General features: G+C 43.3%; 2 protein-coding genes and 1 non-coding gene across 3 annotated transcripts; 2 read left to right on the top strand and 1 right to left on the bottom strand.

Moving 5' to 3' along the window:
• ACTR10 (actin related protein 10) lies at positions 1-11301 on the top strand. The gene is made up of 13 exons (XM_053946421.1): positions 1-162; positions 1590-1662; positions 2313-2395; positions 3298-3406; positions 5129-5236; positions 5417-5484; positions 5759-5838; positions 6813-6848; positions 8157-8236; positions 8331-8404; positions 9225-9306; positions 9940-10141; positions 10826-11301. The coding sequence occupies exons 1-13, from the start codon at positions 86-88 to the stop codon at positions 11005-11007; spliced, it is 1254 nt and encodes a 417-aa protein (XP_053802396.1). The 5' UTR covers positions 1-85; the 3' UTR covers positions 11008-11301.
• A 2542-nt stretch (positions 11302-13843) lies between these two features.
• TRNAK-CUU (transfer RNA lysine (anticodon CUU)) lies at positions 13844-13916 on the bottom strand. The gene has a single exon. It is a non-coding gene; the product is annotated as a tRNA-Lys (tRNA).
• Positions 13917-13987: 71 nt separating this feature from the next.
• Positions 13988-24095, top strand: PSMA3 (proteasome 20S subunit alpha 3). The gene is made up of 11 exons (XM_053946120.1): positions 13988-14072; positions 14973-15055; positions 15570-15693; positions 16426-16527; positions 17332-17405; positions 17979-18051; positions 19013-19078; positions 21685-21731; positions 23261-23328; positions 23473-23537; positions 23908-24095. The coding sequence occupies exons 1-11, from the start codon at positions 14052-14054 to the stop codon at positions 23950-23952; spliced, it is 768 nt and encodes a 255-aa protein (XP_053802095.1). The 5' UTR covers positions 13988-14051; the 3' UTR covers positions 23953-24095.
• The last annotated feature ends 984 nt before the right edge of the window (positions 24096-25079 follow it).

Raw genomic sequence — 25079 nt, forward strand, 5'->3', positions numbered from 1 at the left:
CGGCGGCGGCTGAGGGAGGCGGAACGGGAGGGAAAGGGAGAAGGGAGCGGAGGAAGGAGAAGCGGCAAAGGGAGGCCGGGCCGCGATGCCGCTGTACGAGGGGCTCGGCAGCGGCGGGGAGAAAACCGCCGTGGTCATCGACCTGGGACAGGCCTTCACCAAGTGAGTGCCCCGCACTGAGGTCGGGATTTGGGGGTGTCCGGTCTGGGGGAGGGAAGGGTGCAGGGAGACCTTAGAGCCCCTTCCAGTGCTTAAAGGGGATCCAGAGAGCTGGAGAGGGATTTTGGACAAGGGGGAATGGATTCCCACTGCCAGAGGACAGGCTTAGATGGGAAACTGGGAAAAAAAATCTTCCCTGTGAGGGTGGGGAGGCCCTGGCACAGGGTGCCCACAGAAGCTGGGGCTGCCCCTGGATCCCTGGCAGTGCCCGAGGCCAGGTTGGGCAGGGATCAACCTGGGATAGTGGAAGGTGTCCCTGCCCATGGCAGAGTTCGATGGTTTTAAATTCCCCTTCCAATCCCAACCATTATTTCAAGAAGAATTATGTGAGGTTTCCCCCTTTCTGTGGTGTTCTCTGGGGTGTGGAGCTGGTAATGAACAGCCTGCATTTTTAATCTTGTGTTTTAGATTAAGACAAGATTTAGCTCGAGTGCTGAAGCAGGAATGCTCGCTATATTTGTAGTATTTCACCTCGTGGGCCAAAAGCTTTGTTACTTGGGAATGGGAGGACTTTACAGATGGGGACAAGCAATTCCCATGGGTGGGTTTTTGTGGATTCATGTTGAGTGGCCAATTGTCCCAGGTTTGGGGTGCTTGTGAGCTTTTATTCCCTGGGCATTGTTTATCCAATAAAACCCTCTTTTGGAAATGCTTTTTCCATGAATAGTGTGATTTTAGGATCTGTTTCCAGCGTTCACTCTCATAGAAGTAATAGGAGCTGAATTGTATGAGAAGTGTCTGATCTGTTCCAAATAAGGCTGAAATTAGCTGAAAGTTCAAGGAAAACTGCCTGTACACACTGGGACTGCACAAGTATCTGTTTGAGACAAAAGAAGAAAATTGAATTCTGAATTGTGGCTGTTTCAAGATTTTTTTTTTCTGAAATGATCCAACATGTTGACAGCTGCCAAATACCAGAATCAAACATTAATTGACTTTTTGTATTAAAAGTGCTCCAAGTCCAGCAGCTTTAAAGAAAACTGTAGTTTTCTTCAGAGATTTGTAGTTACTGGGATTGACAGGGATGAAACAAATATCAGGCACTGAGACTAAAATAAACCTTGAATTCATTTTGATTTTAATTTCCTTTCTTCAGTCCATGGCTCTTGTGTGTTTGAGGAAGACCAGGTGGCTTTCTGAAAAGTTTGGTATTTTTATCATTTTGTTGAGAGAGTCAATTAAAAATACACAAAACCTTTTTCTTTTAGTGCATCTTTAAATTTATCTCCAAGTGGCTGGAGAGGAAAACTGTGTGCAAAACCCCTCTCTGCAGTAACAGAATGCCCTAATTCATTACTCTTTGATGGTCCCTAGGCCCAGGGGGTCAAGTGGTGGCTTCAAATAATCAGGTTTTTAACATTTTCTTTCAGGTGTGGGTTTGCAGGAGAAACAGGACCAAGATGCATCATCCCCAGTGAAATCAAGAAACCTGGTGTCTCAAAGGTGAGCTGGTTTTATGCTGTTTGGTGTGTTATGGCATAGCAAGAATTTGCAGATGCTTTTTCTGGCCATCACAAGCCATTTTTCACTGCCTGAATAAAATACTCTGAAATATTATTATATTTTTCATTATTTTAACTGCTGCTGTTGAAACCTGTGAGTAGGTGCAGGTTAAGTGTGATACCAGTACTGGTGTGTTAATTGCTGCTCAGCCCCCATGGAACTTGTGTTTTGGGGCATTTATTGAGAAATTGCTTTGCCTAGTTATGCTTTTATTTTCTTTTCATTTAGTAGAGGGTGGGAAACTAATTCTAAGTTGCCTGTATGAAAAATTAGCATTAATTAACTGTGGAATTCAGTTATAGGGTAGGTTTATGTGATGTTTTAAGGGCAAAGAGCAAATCAGGCAAGAGTGAGTATTTATAGATAATGTCAGATTAAATATATATTATTTATATATAATGTCTGATTAAATATATATTTTTATATATAATGTCAGATTAAATATATATTATTTATGTGTCTTATATATATCTTTATATATAATGTGTGAAAAAAAAAAAAAAAATATATATATATATATATATATATATATGTATAGAAATAATCACTGCCCAGCATTTGAGCTGACTGAGGATGTTCTCCCTTCCCAGCCTGTCAAGGTGGTTCAGTACAACATCAATACAGAGGAGCTGTATTCCTACCTGAAGGAATTTATCCACATGCTGTATTTCAGGTAAGAGACACCTCCCAGGTATCCAGGCCTTCCCTGAGCACTTCCAGGGATGTGAGCAGGGGATGGACTCTGCCTGGTTAGATAAGAAAATTGACATAAGGCTTTGCAAGGGAATTTGGTGGTGCTGAGATCCAGGTTATCTTACAAAGAGTTCCTGTCCTGCAGCAGCAGTTGCTCTGTAAAAGCAGAAGGTGTTTGATAAATTACCTTTCAGCTGAGGGATTTATAAAGAGCCTGAGAAGGGGAAGGCATTATCTCAGGAGTTGCATTGATTTTGATAGGGCTGAAACTCCTATCAGTGCAGAATTCTCTCCACAGTGGTTTGGAAGGAGGAATCTTTATCTGTGGAATGTTTTTACCTCAGCAATACATCTCTTTATTCTGTTTTTAGTACCCCTACAGAATAATGAAATTGGACTTGGTCTTTTCTCTTTGCTTCCAGTCCATATTTTTGCACAGTGAAAGCCATCACAGGGAAACCAGGATTTAATTTCTGTGCCTCAGATCTGCTGTGGCCTGGGTTGTTTTCTTCTCCTGTCCTAGACCACCACTTTGCAATTGAAAATAGGACTATTTCATCCTTTTCCACTGAAATCAGAGCATCTGAGTATAAGAGTATCATCATTCTTAGGTGCTTTATGACACTGGATAAGCCATTGATTATTTATTTTTGTATTACTTTATATTGATTTAGAAATGTATAATGATTTCCCTGACTTTCTTTTAGGAAAGCATTGGGGTTTTTAGATTTGTGAAAAAGACTTTGGGGTCTGCTGTAGCAAATGCTATCTAAATGCAAATCTTTAGCATTTTTGAGGAAAATGGAATATGACTGTAGGATAGATTTCATAATATCTGCTTAAACTTCCCAGTTTTATTTTGCACATCTTGTCCTTTTTTAGGCATCTGCTGGTGAATCCCAGGGACCGGCGTGTTGTGATCATAGAGTCAGTCCTGTGCCCTTCACACTTCAGGGACACCCTCACCAGGGTCCTTTTCAAGCATTTTGAGGTAAGTGTTTGACAGAAATGTGTACTTTTGCTCCACATTGCTAGGAGGAATTTTGCTTACAAGTCAGTACCAGATGTGAGAAAGAAAAAAAAAAAGGAAAGAGTGAGAGGCATAAAGAAGTAAAATCAGTTGATGGTGTGAGGAAGTTGGATTAAAGACCATTTTGTTCCACTCTGACTCTTCATGAGCAGCCGCAATTAACAAGGCTCTGCAAGGTTTCCCTGGCTTGTAGCTAATACAGCTCACAGTGCTCTGTCCCAGACAGATCCAATAATCCCCACTGAGCACTGCCTGGAGCCAGGATTTCTATTGAAACACTTCTTAGTGCCCTGTCAGCAAGTCTCATGATTTCTGCCACAGTCAATATCTGCCTAGCACATGGCTGTGCTCATTTAGACAAGAACTTACCTGAAATCAAATATCTGCTCTGCCTAATCAGTCTTCTTGAAGAAAAGTTGTGGGAAAAAGAAACCTGTGGCTACCCATCCCTGGCAGTGTCCAAGGCCAGGCTGGATGGGGTTTGGAACAGCCTGGGATAGTGGAAGGTGTCCCTGTCCATGGCAGGGGGTGGACCTGGATGATCCTTAAAGTTCCATCCAACCCAACCAGTCAAGGATTCTGTGAAAAGTCTGAACCTAATTATTGCTCAGTTGTAGCAGGAAATGTTTTAGAAGGTGACTCCATGCTTGTTCAGTTCAGACAGAAAAATGTTTAAGGTTTTTCTATAAAAAGTAGTGAAACCAGTTTGACTGCAGTACTTCTTCACTGTCCTTCCACAGCACAGTTTACCAACTAATCTCAAACTCCTGCATAATTCTTTCTTACTATTGGTAAAATTTTCTGATGACTTCAACTTGCTGAAAGATTTGAGTTGGTTTTTTGAGGTTTTTTCCCTAATCCCTTTTGCAGAAATAAAATGTCTCAGCTAAAGCACATCCCATGCAAAATGGTTTGTTGAAAATGGCTCATGTATTCAGTCACATTTTGATGGAGAGACTTTCTAACATGTTAAGAAGCCAGTTAATACTGATGGAAATTTAATTATCTCTGGTTTCTATTTTTCTTCTTGGTGCAAAGAGTGGTTTATTAATGCAGGGTCAGTATTTTACCTTCTTGCTCTGGGTTAAGGGTCAATATGTTTCCTTTAAGTGCAGGATTTATTGAAATTTCTCATTTAATTCACTCTTCAAAGTGTTCTTGTAATTGAACTGTTGCTTTCTAGGAAACTTGATTTGTGGAATTCTGGGAGAAGGAAGTCATTCTCATGTAAATTTAACTTGAGTTTCCACATTGTTTTTGTGAGAGTGTTTCAAACAGCCTCTTCTGTTTGGATGCAGCAGTGTTTGTCATAAGGCAAAGTTTTATGGATTTTCTAGCTCTTTTATTCACATCTTCAAGTTTTTACAGCTTTTGAAGTAGCTTCTTTCATTTTTTTCAATAACAATAAAAAACTGGACCTGAGTTTTATAGCTAACACTTGCTTTTCTCACAAGCCCATTCCAACATCCATCATTACTGAAGTACCTGGTGTGCTCCACAAAGGAGATGGACACAGAATTTGGAATCCTGTTGTATTTATTCATTAGATTAGTACTGGAATAATTCAAGATACAGTTGTTTGGGTTTTGCTTTTAAAATGCCATCCAGGGAAGGCATCGGTGCTTTGTTTCTTTTTTGTTTCTTTTTCCCCTTCTGCCAACTTTGCTTTTGGTTTCTGTGTAGGTACCTTCTGTTTTGTTTGCTCCAAGTCACCTGATGTCTCTCCTGACACTGGGGATCAACTCTGCCATGGTGCTGGACTGTGGATATGCAGAAAGCTTGGTGCTGCCTGTATCCTTTCATTTTCAGTGGGGCTCTTGTGAAACACGAGATATTTTTTTTACTAGAAATGAATTTTGGACAAAAATAGTTAGAAGGTGGCTAATTGTAGGGATTGTAGAAGGGAAAAGGCATTTAATTCTAGCAGACTGAAAACAAATGAAAAAGGAGAATTTCCTGATCTTCCTGTAGATCTATGAGGGAATTCCAATCCTGAGTTGCTGGGGTTCCCTTCCCCTGGGAGGAAAGGCAATCCACAAGTAAGTTCATAGTTATCCATTCCAGATTACAAATGATTTATTTGTGAAAGTTCCTCTCTGACCATGAGCAAAAGTTCCTCTTTTACATCTTAACTTTAGAGTTAAAACTGTGTGACTGTTGCTGATGTGATAAAACCTGTGGGAATGGGGTCTCCTTAAGTTTATATTTAGAAGGATGTAACTGGAAGGAATGAATCCTGTCCCTGGAGTGTAGTCTAGAGAGGCAGGCTGAGTTCATGGATGTCTTTCCCCACCCTCCTGTGCACTGTTTTAGGGAGCTGGAGTATCAGCTGTTGGAGCAGTGCACGGTGGATACGGGACTGGCCAAAGGACAAAGCCTTCCCTCTGTGATGGGTAAGGACTGGGATGGGGCATCTGTGCTGGGAACTCCTCTGGGGAAAGGGTGTTAATCCTAACAGAGAACAAAATGGGTTTAGGATTCACTGTGTCTCTTGTGGCCTACCTGCATGAATTCTTTCTTGCCATCCTGGTCTGGATCAGGAACAGTGTGGCCAGCAGGGGCAGGAGGTCATTGTTCCCCTGTACCTGGCACTGCTGAGGCCACACCTCGAGTGCTGTGTCCAGTGCTGGGCCCTCAGTTTGGGAAGGAAGTTGAGATGCTGGAATGTTTCCAGAGGAGGCAGCAAGGCTGGAGAGGAGCTGGGAACACAAGCCCTGTGAGGAATGGCTGAGGGAGCTGGGGGTGCTCAGCCTGGAGAAAAGGAGACTCAGGGCTGACCTCAGCACTCTGTACAGCTCCTGAAAGGTGGCTGTGCTCAGCTGGGGTTGGGCTCTCTCTCCAGGCAGCACTGACAGAACCAGAGGACACAGTCTGAAGCTGTGCCAAGGGAAATACAGGTTGGATATCAGGAAAAAGTTTTTTACAGAAAGGGTGACAAAGTTCTGGAATGGCTGCCCAGGGAAGTGGTGGAGTCACCATCCCTGGGTGTGTTTAACAAAGCCTGGATGTGGCACTGGGTGCCAGGGTTTAGGTGAGGTGTTGGGGCTGGGTTGGACTTGATCTTGAAGGTTTCTTCCAACCCAGTGATTCTGTAATTTCACAAGTATATTATTTTTATGACAAGCCTCTTCTCACAGCAATTTTGAATAAAGGCTGAGATAAAAGTTCTATAGTAATTTTTCAGTCTGTTTTGAGCAAAGACAAACTTACTTCTCTTCTTAATCTCTTTTCTGTTTTGGAAATCTTTCAAAGCTGCTGTCAGAGTGAAAGTTTAATATATTAAATGTAATTCAAACTTAGAACAAAACTTTAAGTAGGAAGAGAATTTAAGAATGAAACTAAGTTTTTGCTTTTTTTTTTATTTCAGGCTCAGTCCCAGAAGACATAGTAGAGGATATAAAAGGTAAATTTGTTTGCTTTGTGAAACTCTAGTGTATGAAATTGTGCAGTAGAGTGTGATAATAACGAGTATGCAATATTTTACATTTAGGAATCTATTTCTCTCCTCTGCCACATTTATTACCTCTTGGATGAACTTGTGTTGTTCTTCCTCTTTGAAAGCAAAACCAGGTTTTGAATTCCTCTTTCACTTTAACCTCTGTGTTGTTAAGTTGCAACTTTTAGATGTATTTGATAGGTGGGCACAGAAAGAGGATTGCACTGTTGTGCAGTCTTGTTTACAGATTAATTAGAATGGCTCAGTTGTTGCATCCACTCTCAGTTTGCATTAAAATCAGTTTTTCAAAAAAAAAAAAAGTATTTATAAAATATATTTTGGTGTGTTAAGGTAGGCAAGAGGAGACAAGAACTACATTTACTACAGCAAAAAAAAGTAGAATCTTTCTTTGGGCAGAACTTGGATGAATTCCTATGTGATTGTTACATGTGCAGCAGATAGAAAAAGATGTGTTTTCCTAGAAAACAGTAACTAGTATGTATCCCTTGGGTCAAACTGGGAAGAAATCCATCAGTCAAATGCAAAATAAATACAGATTGTGCTTTATGAAGTAGAAGTTGCTTTTTTGATTCCTGGATTTGCACACTTTTTCTGATGAGTTGTTTTCTGTGCAGTCTTTTGGAGCCAGAGACACCAGGCTAGGGATGAAATTGTTGCAGTCTGTGTGTTGAAGGCTTGTTTCTTTGGGACAGCAGTTTATGGGGGAGATGCTCATCTGTACCAAATACAAATAATTAAGTGTATAATAACGGTAGCAGCTGGGATACAAATGAGACTGTGCTCTGTCAGTGTTGTCTGGAAGCAGAAAAACCCTTTGGAGTTCTCAGGGTGTCGAAGAGTTGCAGTAAGGAAAATGTTGCACGGTAGGAGCCTGTTTAGAAAGTGAGCAATGCCTCATTTGAAGCTGTGGTGCAAAGCCTGCAGTGAAGGCAGGATACAACCCCTGGCACCTTGAGGCACCATTAGGAGCATCCCTCTGGCTTTAAACCTTGTGTGGTTAGTGTGAGAAAGGACAGGCAGGATTTCCAACATAATTTCAGTGTCAGCTTCGTTTAACTGGTGATCGAGAGAGTGCCTGAACTCTGCCGGAGACTAGAGACTGCTTCTCTTTGCATTTATTTGATAATATATTGGACCAGCAAGGGCCTGGAGTGTGTGTTCTTCTCTAAATTAAGAAAATGGCTGTTTTTGCTGGTGATGAAAGGATCCAGCAAGGCCTCACTCGTGCCCCTCTCTTCCTTCCCCTCTGCACAGTCCGCACTTGCTTTGTGAGCGATCTCCAGCGGGGGCTGAAAATCCAGGCAGCCAAGTTCAACATTGATGGCAGTGCTGAGGTGAGTGGAGGATGAAGCTCTTCCTGCTCTTTTGAGGTGGCTGCAGCCTTTTTGGGGCTCTAAAGTAATAATACAAGTCTGGTTTTGTTTCCAGCGTCCCTCACCGCCTCCAGATGTGGACTATCCTTTGGATGGAGAAAAGATTCTCCATGTAGTTGGCCCCATCAGGTGAGAAGTGCCATGGCAGAGTATTTGTCATTACAAGGATGTATTTCAACTCTAAAAGCACATAAGTTTTCATAAAATTGGATTTTAATGAGACACTTGCATATGCTTTTATTGCCTCTAAAATGAAAGCTATGTGCTGGGCACAGTGCAAGCCCATCATGGGAGGGGGTGGCTTCTCTAGAGCCCCAAGGGGAGCATGAGAGCAGAGAGATTGGAGGGATGGGGAAGAGAAATGAGTATCAAAGCCTGATAAAAGGACAGGTTTAGCGATATGAACAGGGCATTTGAACCTGGAGAAAAGGAGGCTCAGAGGAAACCTCACTCAGCAACTCCTGCCAGGAGGATGCAGCCAGGTGGGGGTTGGGCTCTGCTCCCAGGGAACAAGGGACAGGACAAGAGTAAAGGGCCTCAAGTTGGCTTGGGGAGGTTTAGATGGGATATTAGGGAGTCTTCACTGAAAGGGCTGTAAAGCACTGGAACAGGCTGCCCAGGGAAGTGGTGGAGTCACCATCCCTGGAAGTGTTCAAAACGTGTGGATGTGGCACTTGGAGATGTGGTTTAGTGGTGATCACGGTGCTGATGCTGGGTTGAGGGCTGAATGTGATGACCTTAAAGGTCTTTTCCAAGGATTCCATGGCTGTCCCAAGGAGTCCAGGATTGTCCCCTCCCTGCTGGCACTGCTGTGTGCACGGGCTGTGTGAGAGGAGTGACAAAGTGTTGGCAGCAGGAAGGCTGGAGTTATCTCCAGCTCTGCTGTGCCTGAGTTCAGCTCGGTGTGGCTCTGCTGCTCATTAACACTCACTTCCTGTCTGTGCCACAGAGACTCCGTGGTGGAAATCCTCTTTGAACAGGATAATGAAGAGACATCTGTTGCCACTTTGATCTTGGATTCACTCGTTCAGGTATTTTTATATTAGAAACAGCTCAGGGAATGCCTCCAGCCTTAGATAACCTGCAGTTAAAAATGACTCAAGACTTTGAGTCCTGCAGGCTGCTGGTTTACCTGTGCTAGAATAAAATCAATTTGGACATCTTTATTGCAGGCAGTATATGAAATTTATTGCAGAATTCTTTCTTGGCATATACAAATGCTTCACTTCTTAATATATTTGGAAAAAAATGCATCAGAAAACCACTATAAATGGAAATTTTCATTATGTGGTGGTGTATACATGTTAATTAAAGTTGGCTCCCTGTAGCTATTGATGCCATTTCAATAAGTTTGCTGAGATGCAATTTATTGGAGAGCCATGGACTTGGCTGATATGACAAACATTTCAATTAGAATTCTTTATGAAAACAAATTGTTTAAGAAGTTCTGTGCCTGGAGCCTTCACCTCTGCACCTCCAGGCATTTCCCTCGCATTTCTCTCGTTCTCTTGGTTATTTTCCAGCTAAATATGAGAAAACAGCAATTGGAGGGCACAGAAATGGACTGAATTTCTAAGGGACCTCTGAATGGCTTCAGGCTCAGGCAGCTTGATTTATTTGGGTTTTTTTTTTTTTTTTTTTTTTTGTGTCCCTGTTTGCATTAGTGCCCCATAGACACCAGGAAGCAGCTGGCAGAGAACCTGGTGGTGATCGGGGGCACCGCGATGCTGCCGGGGTTCCTGCACAGGCTCATGGCTGAGATCAGACACCTGGTGGAGAAACCCAAGTACAAGGAAGCTCTTGCCACTAAAACCTTCAGGATCCACACTCCCCCTGCCAAATCCAACTGCGTGGCCTGGCTGGGAGGTAAGAATGGGAAAAACTGGGAAGCAGAGGTGAAAAAAAACCCTTCCAAGTGGGATTTGTGGTGAATAAAACCTTTTATTCTTAGGGTTAGCAAACCAGAACAATTTCTGTGCACCAAATTCTGTGATGCTTTTCTTCCCTGGTCAGCTGCCGTGGGCTGAATCTTCTCACAGCTGGTGTGAATTTGTGGTGCAACTTTTTGGGGGTAAAAATTGCCCTGAACACAATGGTGTTTGGTTGAAGTGCTTCAGATAGAAACTTTGTTGTAAGAAGTGGGTCAATCAGGCCAGGTTTGCTGTCAGCAGAGAGCAGATGATTCCTTGTTTGCAGTTACTTTCCAGGGATATAAATGGAAGCAGTTTGGGACTAGCTGGGCTACTGAAAAGGAAAGCAGCAATATCCATTCATCCCTTTACATTTAAGGGCAGAGCTAAAAAATCCCAGTTGAGAGTCTCGGTGGGAAGAAATAGAAAGATAAATTCTCCATGGAATTAATGCAGTTTTGTGTTTTTGGTTTTTTTTTTTTGTTTTTTTTTTTTTTTTTTTGTTTTTTTGTTTTTTTGTTTTTGTTGGTTTTGTTTTTTTTTTTTTTTTTTGTTGGTGTTTTTTTTTTTTTTTTTTTTGTTTTTTTTTTTTTTTTTTTTTTTTTTTTTTTTTGTTTTTTTGTTGGTTTTTTTTTGCCAGGAGCAATTTTTGGAGCTCTCCAGGACATCCTTGGGAGCCGCTCTGTGTCCAAGGAATATTACAGCCAGACTGGCCGCATTCCCGACTGGTGCTGCCTCAACAACCCCCCTCTGGAAATGATGTTTGATGTTGGAAAAGCACCCCCACCACTGATGAAAAGAGCTTTTTCCACAGAGAAATAAGCACTTAAATTCCACACGAGGATTCTGCCCCATTTCAACTGCATCCATGTGCATTGGGGTTCTGGTTTTGTTCATTAATTTGTGTGTAACACTATTAAATATGAACAATGTGGGTGTTGTCAGGGTGTAGGCACTAACACTATTTTAAACCCTGTCCAGTTATAGTTTACAAACTTAACTCTGGCAGCTCCTCTGCTCTTTTGTCTTGTTTTGGAGAAATTCTGTCCCCTCACCAGCTGTTCCCTACTGAGTTGTTTATTATTTATCTGTATAGTAAATGCATTGCTGAGAGAATTTGGTTTAAGATATTTTCATTTTAAGCATGTTAAGAAGAATGAACAGCACTAGGGAAACATCTATGATAATTCTGAGTGCCAAATTCTTTATTAAAATATTCCACCCTTGAGTCACATGTGAAGAAATAGTTTGGGGTTGTTTAGCAAAGGTAGTGGAACATTATTTCCCCTTTTGTAAGAGTTTTAGCAGAGAACTCTTCTGCCTGTAATCCTCTCATCATGCTGAGCTAATACCTCTCCCTATGTCTCCTCCAAGAAAGATTTCAGCAGTGTAAGAGTATAAATTATTATAAATTAATTATAAACAGGTGTGAGGTCAAACTTGACTCAGTGGCTACATGGTGACTGTAGCTGGTATCTGCTGGTTACTGAGGTGTAAATCCTACCCTGAGGAGCAATTTTTGTCTCAAATTTGGGAAGATAAATATAACATTTCTTGGGGTGGTGAAACCTTTTCTTGGCACAAACGTGCTTTTTGTGACAGATCTCCCCGTGCTGCCTGCTGCCCACCTGCTGTGTGCCTGAAGCACGACTCTGCAAGTCAAACAGATATTTAAAGAAATCCTCTTCTGGTGAGCCCTAGCACAGGGAATGTGCTGCAGCACTTCAGTAACTCCTGCATGGTTTTGTCAGTGTGTTTTACCTTAACAGGTGCTGTTGGTTTTTATAGTTGTGGGATGAGGTTGGTGTTTCGGGGATCATCTCCTGGTGCTGTTCCAGGCTGGATAAACAGACAGAGTCTCATTGCCAGGCACAGAGAGCCAGCCTCAGGTGTACAGAGCATGCAGCCTGAGCTGTGCTGCTCATTTTCAGTCACAATCTGGGTAATTTGGGGTGCAGGTTATGTTTTACCTCAGTAAGAACTGAGACAGAGCTTCCTGAGAGAGGAATTTGCCATCAGCACAAGTCCCATGGAGCTGGGAGCTCCTTCCCTTCTCAGCGGGAAGGAGTCAGGAGCTGAAACTCCTACAGAGCTGTGGTGGTGCAATGATGTCATTTTCCTGAACTGCAGCAGACTGCAGCTGAGGAAATTCAGGATATTCTCAGCCCTTCCTTTCCAGGGGTATTTCTGTGCTGCTCTGCGCACGTACCCTGGGACTTCTCCCGGCGTGTTCTGCCACCTCATCTTCCTTCTGCCCACTCACATCTCCTCCTCTGGGGTTTCTGCATCACTGAACAGCCTCAGCTGCTTCTGTTTCACGTGGCAGGGACAGAATTCCTAACTCCCATGTTACTGCTGGGTTAAGTGCGGAGTCCCAGGACCTGCTAAGGCAGATTTTTATTTTATTGAAGGAGTGAGAAAGACTCTTAATGGCGTGCCCTGGAAAGCCCTCAGAGATCACACCCTACATGTGTAATGGTGTAGAAATGGTTGGGTTTTCACCCTGACTGTTGTAGTTCTTCTGTCCCTGGCACAGCTGTGGGATCCATGGATCCTCCCAGCAGACAAATTCAGAGTGTCTGCCTGGTTTAGCAGGAAGGACAGTGACAGGCACAAACCCCTGCAGTAACTGGAGGATTTCCCCCTGAGGTTGCTGATTCTGGACTGGATGCCATTCCAGCAGGTTGGTGTTGGCCAATTGCAGACAGCTCCAGGTGAGTCCTGCTGACTGGAGGAGGGTTTTGGAATATGGACGAGCCCATTGTGGTCTGCCTGTGCCAATGCTGCATCAGCAGGAGCTGTTCCTGGGGAAAAGTGGCTTTATCTCATTCCCTCATCTCCCTTTTCATGGAATCAGATTGTCTCAAGTCAGGAGGGACCCCTAAGGCTCATGGAGTGCATCTCCCTGCTCCTTGCAGGACTACATGAAGTAACTCCTACGGCTTTAGGAGAGCATTGTCCAGATGCCCCTTGAGCTCTGGCTGGCTGTGAGCACTTCCCTGGAGAGCCTGTTCAGTGATGGACCGACGCAAACCACAGAATCCCACAGTGGTTTGGGCTGGGAAGGACCTTAAAGCTTACCCAGTTCCACCCCTGCCATGGCAGGGACACCTTCCACTATCCCAGGTTGCTCCAAGCCCTGTCCAGCCTGGCCTGGAGCACTTCCAGGGCTCCAGGGGCAGGCACAGCTCCTGTGGGCACCCTGTGCCAGGGCCTCACACGCTCACAGGGGTGAATTTCCTGCTGCTATAAACCCCCAGCTCCCTTCCTGTGGGGCTGCTCTCCTGTAGTTCCTGTGTTTAACCATCCTAGATGGAGAATCCCACCCTGGCTCTTGTTACATTTCCTATGGCAGGTGCTTGCCCAGCTCTCTGCTTTATCTCTGTCATTCCCCTCTGTCTGCGAGGGAGCCCGGAGCTCCTACTCGATTAACATTTGTTTCCTGCATTGTTTATTAAAAAAAATAAAATGTCCTGGAGGCCGGTGTTTAGTGGCCACTGCCCAGCTCCTCACGGCTGCCACTTCGTTACGCGCGTCCTTCTTGCAGGCACGCAGGTCACTTACAAAAACTGAGTTTTCCACTCATTTACGGGGGGGGGGTTTCCCTCAGCACTCGGCTTTTCCCGCCTGGAACCCTCGAAGGGGCTCAAAACTAACACGCCCAACGTGGGGCTCGAACCCACGACCCTGGGATTAAGAGTCCCATGCTCTACCGACTGAGCTAGCCGGGCTCTGCGAATTCTGTTCACATTACATATTATTCAATGTAGCACATGTTGACGTCACCCCAGGAGCGCGGCGTGGCGGCCAATGGGAGCGCGCGTTGCTGGGCGGTGGGCGCGGGACGGGCTGGGAGCGGCGCCGCCATGAGCTCCATCGGCACCGGGGTGAGTGCGGCGTGAGGGGCGGCAGCGCCGGCAGCGGCACGGGCACAGCGCGGCCGCCCGAGCGCCCCGAGCGGCCCCCGCCGGACCCGCGGCCGCCCCGGGCCGCCGGCGAGCGCGGCGCGGCGGCTCCGGGGCGCTGCGGGCGGCTGAGTCACTGCGGCCCGGCAGGCCCGGGGAATCGGCGGCGGGGCGGGGCGGGCGCCGGGATAATGCGCTACTTATGTGTCTCTATATAATATACCTCTGTGCAATTCAAATATATTCCTGTGATCCATACGTTTAAATTAATGCGGGCTTACAGGGAGGCGCTCTCCATCGGGAGCTGTAGTGATGTGGCGAAGAGTAATGCGGGCACGAAGTGACGGAGGGGGAGGTGAGGTTTGGTACTGGGAATTAGGAATTGTTCCCCGTGAGGGTGTGGGGCCCTGGCACAGGGTGCCCACAGGAGCTGGGGCTGCCCCTGGATCCCCGGCAGTGTCCCAGGCCTGGCTGGACAGGGCTTGGAGCAGCCTGGGACAGTGGAAGGTGTCCCTGCCATGGCAGGGTTGGGACTGGGTGATCCTTAGGGTTCCTTCCAACCCAAACCCCTCTGGGATTCCATGAAATGTAAAGGCAGACAAAAGCTCCCATAGGTTTGGAGTGTTGTGTAATGCTCAGTGATTTCACATCCAGGATTTGCAGTGTGGGTACATCCAGCACTGATGAAATGGCCTCTCCTGACTTTTAGTCTCTTGTTTTCATCTGTTTCTGCATCTTATGTAAGGGCTCAGCCTGCTCTGGGGGTTTCACACCATCTCTGGCAGTGACAGTCTTGAATTTTTTTTAATGAATAGGCTTGATCTGAAAATGCTGTGATATTATGTGTGTTTTTCTTCCTGAGAATTGTCTCTTTTCCTTCAGTATGACCTGTCAGCTTCCACGTTTTCTCCAGATGGCAGAGTGTTCCAAGTGGAATATGCTATGAAAGCTGTGGAGAATAGCAGGTAAGATACAAATGTCTCCTCTTTTGGCCTCTTTTAAGGCAGTGCTGCTGGACTAGAGAAGCATGAGGGTAAAATTGTGGTGAGTTCTGATCTAAAAGCCCATTTTAGGGATGTGGATTGAGGTGTGCTCAGAACCTTCCTTGAAAATGTGTATCAGCTTCCTAGGGATTCCTCAAGACATGGAGCACATCCAGGTGCTGCTGTGTCTCTGTTCCCTGGAGTGTGTGTGAAGGAATGGTGGGAAGTGGAAATCCCAGCTGTGCTTTAGGGGCAGCAGGATGGATTGGCAGGGCATGGCCTGGGTCACCCAGGGGTCTGTCTGCTCCAGATAAGGATTAGAATCACAGAATCCCAGGATGATTTTTGGGTTGAAAGGGACCTTAAAGACCATTTAGTTCCACTCCCTTGTTGTCTACCTACCTTGGGAGAAATCATGTCACTCTTTCTTCTGTCTTGGTAATTGTTTGAGAAGTATTTTACATTGGGAGAACATGACACTTTTCTTGTCTTTCAGTACAGCAATTGGGATAAGATGCAAAGATGGCGTTGTGTTTGGAGTAGAAAAATTAGTCCTGTCCAAGCTTTATGAAGAGGGGTCCAATAAACGCCTCTTCAATGTTGACCGACACGTTGGCATGGTAAGGTGCCACTTCATTTCAGGTCTGCAGAAATTGTAAGGTGACCCCCCCTCAAAAGGACAAATTTATCAATCAGAGAATCAAAGTAGATTAAGAAAGTAATGTTAATGTGCCTGTGTACAAAGTCAGAAATGCCAGTGGGTTTTTTTTTTCACTGTTTTCTGTAATTTATTCTTTGCACTAAAACATACATAAGTAAAATCCAAACTTAAAGTAGAAGTTAAGTTTGAGGCTTAACTTCTACTTTAAGAAGTAGAGTTTGTTGAGGCTGTTTTAAATTTTTAGGAATGCTTCTCCAGTTGTTCAAACTTGTATGTAAATATAAACACAAGTGTTAAAGTGGTACTTTTTTACAGTTACCAAATAAGGTGTGTTCAGGGAAAACGTGCTGCACATGAGATTTTCTTCTCAACAATGTGGAAATCACCTGAATTCCTTAAAGATTGGTGTATGGAGGACAGGCCTGTCCATAATAGATGTCAGAATGGTGTCAGGGAGTGGTTGCAGTGTGAGAGAAGTGGTGAATACTCGTGATCTGAAACATTGTCCTGGTTGGTGCAGGCATGGTGAATCATGAGATGATAATTAATGAAGATAACTTCGGTTATTGATGTTCCTAGAGGAAAGCTCTATTAATGCATGATGACACTGGCACGTTTAGAGGTTGGTGGCAGATGGGCAGTGCATGTCTGAGGTCCTGCCAGTGTGTCTGTGCTGGTGCTCTCGTTGCAGGCGGTCGCGGGGCTCCTGGCAGACGCGCGCTCCTTGGCAGACATCGCCCGGGAAGAGGCTTCCAACTTTAGGTCTAACTATGGCTATGACATCCCCCTGAAGGTAAGAGACCAGTGCAGCTCTCTCTTTCTCTCTTTCTCTCTCTCTCTCTTTCTCTCTCTCTCTCCCTCTTTCTCTCTCCCTCTTTCTCTCTCCCTCTCTCTCTCTCCCTCTTTCTCTCTCTCTCTCCCTCTTTCTCTCTCTCTCTCCCTCTTTCTCTCTCTCTCTCCCTCTTTCTCTCTCTCTCTCCCTCTTTCTCTCTCTCTCCCTCTTTCTCTCTCTCTCCCTCTTTCTCTCTCTCTCCCTCTTTCTCTCTCTCCCTCTTTCTCTCTTTCCCTCTTTCTCTCTCTCCCTCTTTCTCCTTCTCTCTTTCTCTCTCTCTCCCTCTTTCTCCTTCTCTCTTTCTCTCTCTTTCTCTTTTCTCTTTCTCTCTCTCTCTCTCTTTCTCTCTCTCTCCCTCTTTCTCTCTCCCTCTTTCTCTCTCCCTCTTTCTCTCTCCCTCTTTCTCTCTCCCTCTTTCTCTCTCCCCCTTTCTCCCCCTTTCTCTCCCCCTTTCTCTCCCCCTTTCTCTCCCCTTTCTCTCCCCTTTCTCTCCCCCTTTCTCTCCCCTTTCTCTCCCTCTTTCTCTCCCTCTTTCTCTCCCTCTTTCTCTCCCTTTCTCTCTCCCTCTTTCTCCCTCTTTCTCTCCCTTTCTCTCTCCCTCTTTCTCTCCCTTTCTCTCTCCCTCTTTCTCTCCCTTTCTCTCTCCCTCTTTCTCTCTCCCTCTTTCTCTCTCTCGGCTTTTATTCTTGACAAGAGAATTAAATTTCATTCCTTATTTCTGTAAATAAGGGTTTCCAGTGTTTTATTTTTCCTTTTTGCACACAGCATCTTGCAGACAGAGTGGCCATGTACGTGCATGCCTACACGCTGTACAGTGCTGTCAGGCCTTTTGGCTGCAGGTGAGTCTTGCAGACACTCTATTTGTAAATATCTTTTGGTTCACAGTTGCTGGAACTGCTTCAGTTGTCTGAGTTCTTTTTTGAAACCTGGAATTAGTAACCCACAGTTCCTCTCCTAAAGAATCCCTTCCCCTTTCTTTTTGTGTATGTCTAACACCTCAGGTGGGGAATTTGTATTCCCATAAGGCTCTGCCAGGCTTCTACAGAGCTGGTTAATTTGTCCCAGGTTTTTAAGGTTTGAGGGTTTGTGCCAGTCAGTCTGTGATGGTGGTGAAAGCAGAACTTCCCTCTGCAGTCATCCTGCTTGCCCTGACACCCAAAGAGCAGGTTACAGCTCCTGTGTGATTCTGGTACAAAGGGATTGATAGACAGAGATCTGCTGCCAGGTTTCTGATCAGTAAAATGTTTCTGGCAACGTGCAGGTGCTGTTGTGAGGCAAATTGCTCAACAGAGTGTAGCAGGACAGGAGGAGTTTTGCTCCAGGAGAGATGTAGGAAACTAAGCTGCTGTAGTCTCTTTAGTTCTGTGTGTGTTGGTAAAAGGAAAGGTTTTAATTTCTCTTTTCTCCTCCAGTTTCATGTTGGGGTCCTATGATAGTGATGATGGTGCACAACTGTACATGATTGATCCATCAGGAGTTTCATACGTGAGTGTGTCAAAAATATTTCCATCTTAGCATAAGTTCCTCTTTTAAAAGTTTCTAGTTGGGAAAATAGTAAGTGTTGGTCCAAAAGAGCTGTTGTTGTTTTCTCCTTTTGCCTGGGAAGATCTCTGTTGAATCACTGCTGCTCCTTTGCACATCCTTGTTAAACAAACATGGTGTATTTCTTAGAAGTGCAGTCTGAGAAATGAGTTTAAAGCTTGTCTGTCAGAAATTGGGAGTTCACCCACATGGCTATGTCCAGTGAAAACTCCCATGCACTGCTCCAAAAAGGCAAGAACTGTAGTGATACCCCCTTCTCTAAATACTTCAGTTAAGCGAGGGCTGTGCCTCTGGCACTGCCTGCCAGCAGCAAACCAAATCAAAATAGAATCGTTGTTAATTGTTGTTAGTGCTGCATTTTCAGCTGTGTGTTACACACAGGTCGATGCATACTCATACTGCTGGATTTCTTAAAATTTTCTTGCAGTTTATCCAGTACCATAGCTGTTGAGAGAAATAGAAATGCTTCATTTTTATGTGTTTACACTTCAAATATGTTTGCACAGTAGGTGGGTTTAGCTTGGGGTTCACTTGGATCCTGTAGAACGTCTGTAGTTCATGTAGAACTTCTCTCATCAAACTAATTCTAGTTTATTCTTCCATTTTTTGTAATAGCAATTTTAAAAATCTGTTACAACATTTTGAGCTTATACATTTCTGTCCGGGAATTACTGATTTAGGAATTACAATTTCTATCAGTAGTGGTGGTACTTGATGTATTAATTGGGCTCTATTAAAGAATTTGGGGATGTGCCCCAAGAGAGAACAATACCAAGGTTTTTTGGCCTCTCACTGTGAGAAAGGTTGGGGTTGTCATGTGCTAAGTGACAGTAAGAGGTCACTTAGGAGAGGGTCTAGTATTTAATTACATTTTTATATTGTTTGTTTCTTTTTTTTTTTTTAGGGTTATTGGGGTTGTGCCATTGGTAAAGCCAGGCAGGCTGCAAAAACAGAGATAGAAAAACTTCAGGTATGGTGTAACAGTGTTGTGCTGTCTCAAGACAAATATTCCTGCCTTATCGTGTTACCTTTTGGGTGCCTGAAATACATAAAATGCAGGAGAAGCAGGTGAAATATTTCCTTGTACGTTTGCCAGAGACCCAAATTAGTGAGTGAATATAAAAGTATAAATATGTTTTTAATTTTGAATGAAAACCATAGGGCAGCATTGTGCAGGATGCTGTATCTATTTTTTCCCAAAGGCTTTAGATGCTTCTTTTGTTTAACAAGTTCAGAAAGGCTGCTCTTGCTAAGGACAAACTGGTCTGTGGAGAGAAGACAACCAAAAAGTATTAAGTGTCCCTTTAGCTGATTGAAGTTATGTTAGAATCCTTAAAGATTTACATCTTCCTCATGTGTTTTAATATCTGACACCCTTGGAGACAACATGGAACCAAATCCTTCTCCTGCTCTGTCTCATGTACTTCTTAGGTGATACTCTATTATATCTTATTTTGGTCTGCAGAGGGATGCCACAGCTGTTCATGGAAAGGTTCAGAGTCTTTATGTTTGTTATATTTTTAAGAATAGCCTATTTATGGTGCTGTAGCATCATGACTGAAAAATTACAGGAAAAATGAGAATGTTCTAGACTTGATTCACTCAGGTTTGAATCTGGTTCAGATGCTTGAATACCAAATTAAAGATAAGCCTGCATGATCATTTGATCTTTATAATGGAATTATGGCACCCAGGGAATCATAATTCCAATTCCCACGTGTGCACATTGGCAAAAGACAGTGCTGTGTTGGGTAACACACAATTTACTCCAAATAGTTAATTTTGTGTGCAATGCTGAGATTGTCCAAAACTTCTGCAGTTACTGATGTGAATTACTGGAACTTGACAGCAGAGCTGTAGAATGCACACATGGAACAGAGGTGTGGCACAGGGCCCAGCTGAGGTGTTCATTTAGGGCTGTGTGTGCAGTGTCCCCAGTAACTGCAAGTGTGGGATCCTGTCACGGCTCTGTGGGGTGAGTCCAGCCCCACGTGCCAATAATTTCTGTTCACTGTGGACTGGGCAGGTTTCCAGGTCACAGCTGATTTTGACAAGGTGAATTTGTCAAAGCTAAGATGGGAAAAAACAGATGTACAAAAGGTTTTGTGGGGTGATCCAGCTAAGATTTGTTTGTTGGAAGAGATGAGTGCAGGTGGAAAGGGAGAGGCAAGCAAGGAGTCAGGACTTCAACCCTGCCTTGGGGGACTGCAGAGCAGCTCCTGGCTGGGGAGGATCCAGTGTGTGAAACTGGTTAGCTGAGGGGACAAGAAGAAAACCCTGCATTGATCACATCCTTTGCATTTTATGTCTGTAAACTCAGCTGTGGGAAAACTTGTAGTTGTGTGGAGACTGCTTTAATCTTTTCATCTCCTGCAGCTCTGATACCATTACAGCTTTTTGATATATGGACATGATCATGATGAACTCCTGGGATAAAACTGTTCACATTGTTTACTTTCATTATCTGCAGAATTAACATACCTGGGATGGGAAAAGAATAATGGCAGAAATCAGTTTTCTTTTTTGTAAATATGCATGACAGTAGTAGAGCTTTAGGGTTTCCTGTTGGACTGCTAACTTTATATGCATGAAAACACATCATCATTTAAATGTTTGTGTGACACAAGTTACATTTCTGTTCTGGACTGAGTGTCACAAAGGCAGTGGGTCTCTGTTTAGGGAAATTCTCCAGATGGGATTGTGATGCACATTTGTCCAGCCAGGCACGGGCATTTCTTCTCTGGCCAGTTGCTTCACCCCAGAAAGGGCTGTGACATCCACATGAACTCTTGTCATCTTAATCCCTTCACCAGTGCCTTACAACTACCTGCCATACTAAGAGTTTGAAAATATTTGGGGAATTGGAAGAGATGGTATATTGCATTGATGAAATATAGGAAAATATATTATTGCTTCATAGGCCACAAAAGTTGATCGATAAAACACAAGTTTATTATGGCATGGAAATTTGCACCAGCCTTTGTTCTGATTAACTGTGAAGCTGCCAAAAGACTGTGATATAACTGAGAAAATGTGAAATGAGACACTGATGCCTTGCTCAGGCAAGCATTTGGTTGTTAAACAGTATTCTCCTCTTGGAGCATTATTTAAAACCCAAAATTCCTTGCATAAAATATTGGTAAGACCAAAAGTGTTACTATGCTGCCTGGAAGGAATACCAATATTACATGTGAATATATGGTGCCTCTCCCATCTGGTTATTTTATATCAGTTGAGCATAAAGCATCTAGGAACAAGTCAAGCTTTTAAGATGCCAGCTTCACCAGTGTAGCTTCTAAGATTTCAGCTGATGAGTGCCTTAAACTGGGGAATTTCCAAATAGTATTTTTTCCCTAGAATCTTTCAGTTGTAATGTTCTTCCCTGGAAGAATGACTTGCATAGAGCAGGCTGGAAGATGCATTGTAGAGAAGAAATGTGGTTTTGGCCTTTTCTGTTCCTTTGACTACTGAACATGAAGCTCATCAGGCACATGGACAGCCTCTCCTGTTCTGGCCCTGTGGAAGATTTATATTCTCTTAATAGAAATCTTGTATCTGTGTGTCTTTTGCCTACAGATGAAGGAAATGACCTGCCGTGATGTTGTTAAAGAAGTTGCAAAAATGTAAGTCTCCAACCTGTTTTTCCAACTTGACAAAAATCCAGACTGGTGAGCTTGCTTTGGTTTCAAACTGAGGCTGTTCCTTTTAAATTGGGTGTTGTGTGTTAAACTGTTTGATTCTAATCCCTGGTTTTAAAATATTTAAAGTAGGTGGCAGATGAAGGGAAACTTCTTGGTGTGCTGCTTCTGAAGTCAGAGTTGTTTGAACAATGACCTGATGCTTCAGAGAGAAGCTGCCCACAAATGATGCTGAGATCTTGGACCCAGCCTAAAAAAAAAAAAGACTCAAATGCTTGGGAAAGAAGCAAAGTAGAACTTCTTTAAAGGAATATATTCAGTATAGCTGTATTATTATTAGACATTTAAAAATCATTTCTGATAATGAAAATACTTCTATTCTAATTCTGCTTCAACCCAACTCAGCAGCAGCTCTAGACAGGGTTCTGTTTTTCAGCTCAAATTCAGTTCCTTAGTAGCATTTAGCAAGATAGCAAAGATTTTAATAACTTTTAAACCTAAAATACTAGGCAGAGTCCAGAGCAGTGATTTCTTCAGGAGGTTGTGAAGGTGTACACATTGTTGCAAAAGGCTTGTAACCAGCTGAAACATGAGAAAGGCCTAGAGGTCACCTCAGCTAGCAGGTCTAGAAGCATAGAGAGGCATTTCCCTGGACACCAATGTTCACTTCAGTCTTTTTATTTGTTTCACAATACTTCCACTGGAAGTGTGCTGATGAAGGTATCCTGCCTTCCTCCACTATCTCCAAGGTTTCCACATTGGGTAGGAATTGCTGGTATTTTTCAACTTTTGACTTACTAGTGATTTTCTGAAGCAAACTAAGGAATACAAAATACAGGTGGCTTAAACTGTGAAGCCACAGGTTGTTGTGAGTTCTGCTGTTTTGAGTGCCTCAGCCCAGAATTGCTCCAGTTTGTTTGCATGTTCTGCCACAGGGTGAATCAAATCAGTTTTGTTATTGCAGTGTTAACATTTCTGTCCCACAGGCTAAGCAGTGATTTTACTGGTCTGGGTGACACTGTGTGTGCTGGGTGACACTACCTGGAGTTTAAATTCCCACTTCCATGTTTGCCCTAAGCACAACATTGGAAATTTTTATGTACAGACTTCTGATTAGACACAAGATACTGTGGTGGTGGGATTTAGTGTTAAGTGTAAACTGCAGTAAGGTTTACAGGGGAAATGCACAACACTCCAAGCTGTATTATAACTGGTCTAGCAGAAGCAGGCAGTGATGATGCAGCCTTGGTCCTGCAGTATCTAAATCTTAATGTTTGTTCCAGTTAGGGCAACTTGAACATCTCAATCTGCATCTTGCTGTAATGATTTAAGGTGTTGTCAGATTAGCAGTTAAGCCTGGAAAATTCTCTGATGGTGTTTGGTGGGGACAAGGCACAGGGAGAGCTTCTATTAATCATGAGAATACTTTAACAGAAGAAATCTGTGACAGGAACAAAGTATATTTAGCCTCTTGGTCAGTCTGTTCTAATCTGTTCTTTGTCTGTTCCTTTCAGAATCTACATAGTTCATGATGAAGTAAAGGATAAAGCTTTTGAGCTGGAACTCAGCTGGGTTGGAGAAAGTAATGCATTTCTATAATTTCTATAAACACTCCAGAAAATTTATAACTTTTTGTAACTAAAGAAAAACATTGCTTCTTAAATTCACTCTGCATGTCAGAGTCCTTGTGTGAATTGTAATTAAGACATACTCTTTTTATTGGCAGTAACCAATGGAAAACATGAAATTGTTCCCAAAGACATCAGAGAAGAAGCAGAAAAATATGCCAAGGTGAGTTATGACTTCAGTGTTGTTGCAGTGCTTCACTTGACTAACTGCTGAGCTGCCTGGAAAATGTATCATCCCAACACACATCCCCTCAGTGTGAGCTGGTGTTACTGGGAAGGGAGAGCAGGGAGGGCTACAGTGTAACCCAGGCATAGTTCTTGCTCTCAGAAACTGTTAATTCAGAGCCTGCCACAAGCGGGGTCTTTCTTCTTCAAAAGTAAAAGGACTGATGGGAACTGTCCTGCTGACTACAAGGGTTTGGGCACAGTGAGAGGGGTGTGAAGCTGCAGCAAACCTCATTTTGTTTATTGCAGGCTGAATTATAAAACAACTGTCAGACTATTCTTTAATTACACTTTCTTTTTTTAAACAGGAATCTTTGAAAGAGGAAGATGAGTCAGATGATGACAATATGTAACACATTGTTACTCCAAAACAAGTTCAACTTTTCTTATCTTAGACCAGGTTTGTTTATAATGCATTATGCATGGATGCTGTTGTGTATTTGTTGGAAGAAACCAACTGACCAACTTGCACTAATAAATTTTCCATTTTACTGTCTGTTAGCTTTTATTTCAAAACGTATAGGGCAGCAACTGTATCTAAGGAGGCATTAAGAAGGAAAGACATAATCAGGCTGCTGTAGCTTCCCAAAGCACTCCATTTGAGCCAGGCTATGCACAGAAAAACAATCTGTTTAGATGCTAGACAAGTCTCTTGTTAACGCTGCATAGTTTAATATTAAAACTAGTACTCTGTTCTTCCTTGATTAACCAGTAGCACAATTTGCAGTTTGTTCACAGCCACAGTCTGTGACTGCTCTTAGCAGAAGAGATGAGAACATGGCCAGCTCCAACAGCAGCTTATAGTTTAAGGTGATGTGCACAGCTGACAACTCCTAAGAGCCTATGTAACAATCAGGAGTGCAGCAAAAGGAGTGTTAATCTGAAGTATTCAGCCTAGGCTTAGTGGAGGAGTAGGAGGAATTAAAAACTAATTCAATTTAAAACAGTGCTTGTGTTAAGTTCTAAAGCTGTGAGATCTATTAAGCAATGTAATTGGAATTAATGCTTGAAGAGACAAACTATTTTTAAACTCTTTTATTCAGCTGTAATTAATCTTAACACACTTCTGAATCAGCTTCATCAATTGTTGACCTTTCCAAAAGATAAAAGCAAGCTTTCCTGCTGTCATTCCCCACTTCCTAGGAAAACAGACTGCCTGTTCTAGTCACTTCAAAGTTTTGAAACAGCAGGTTGGATTGGGCTGGAAACAGCCTGGTCTGGTGGAAGGTGACCCTGCCCATGGCAGGGGAGAGCAATAAGATGATCTTTCAGGTCCATTCTAACCCATATGATTCTATAAGGTAATAAACGGTTCTGTTCACCACCTTAAACTCAGTCAAAATTGAAGTCTTGTTTGTACATGCAGTTAAAATTCTAATGACCCTGCTAATCTAAAATGCATACTTGTGTAATGAATCAAACTCCTCAGCTTTAGGACTACACACTCACGTTCACCAGCCTTTAAAACAGAAGCTTTCCA

This window comes from Vidua chalybeata, chromosome 6 (genome assembly GCF_026979565.1).
Source record: "Vidua chalybeata isolate OUT-0048 chromosome 6, bVidCha1 merged haplotype, whole genome shotgun sequence".
NCBI classification, from domain to species: Eukaryota; Metazoa; Chordata; class Aves; order Passeriformes; family Viduidae; genus Vidua; species Vidua chalybeata.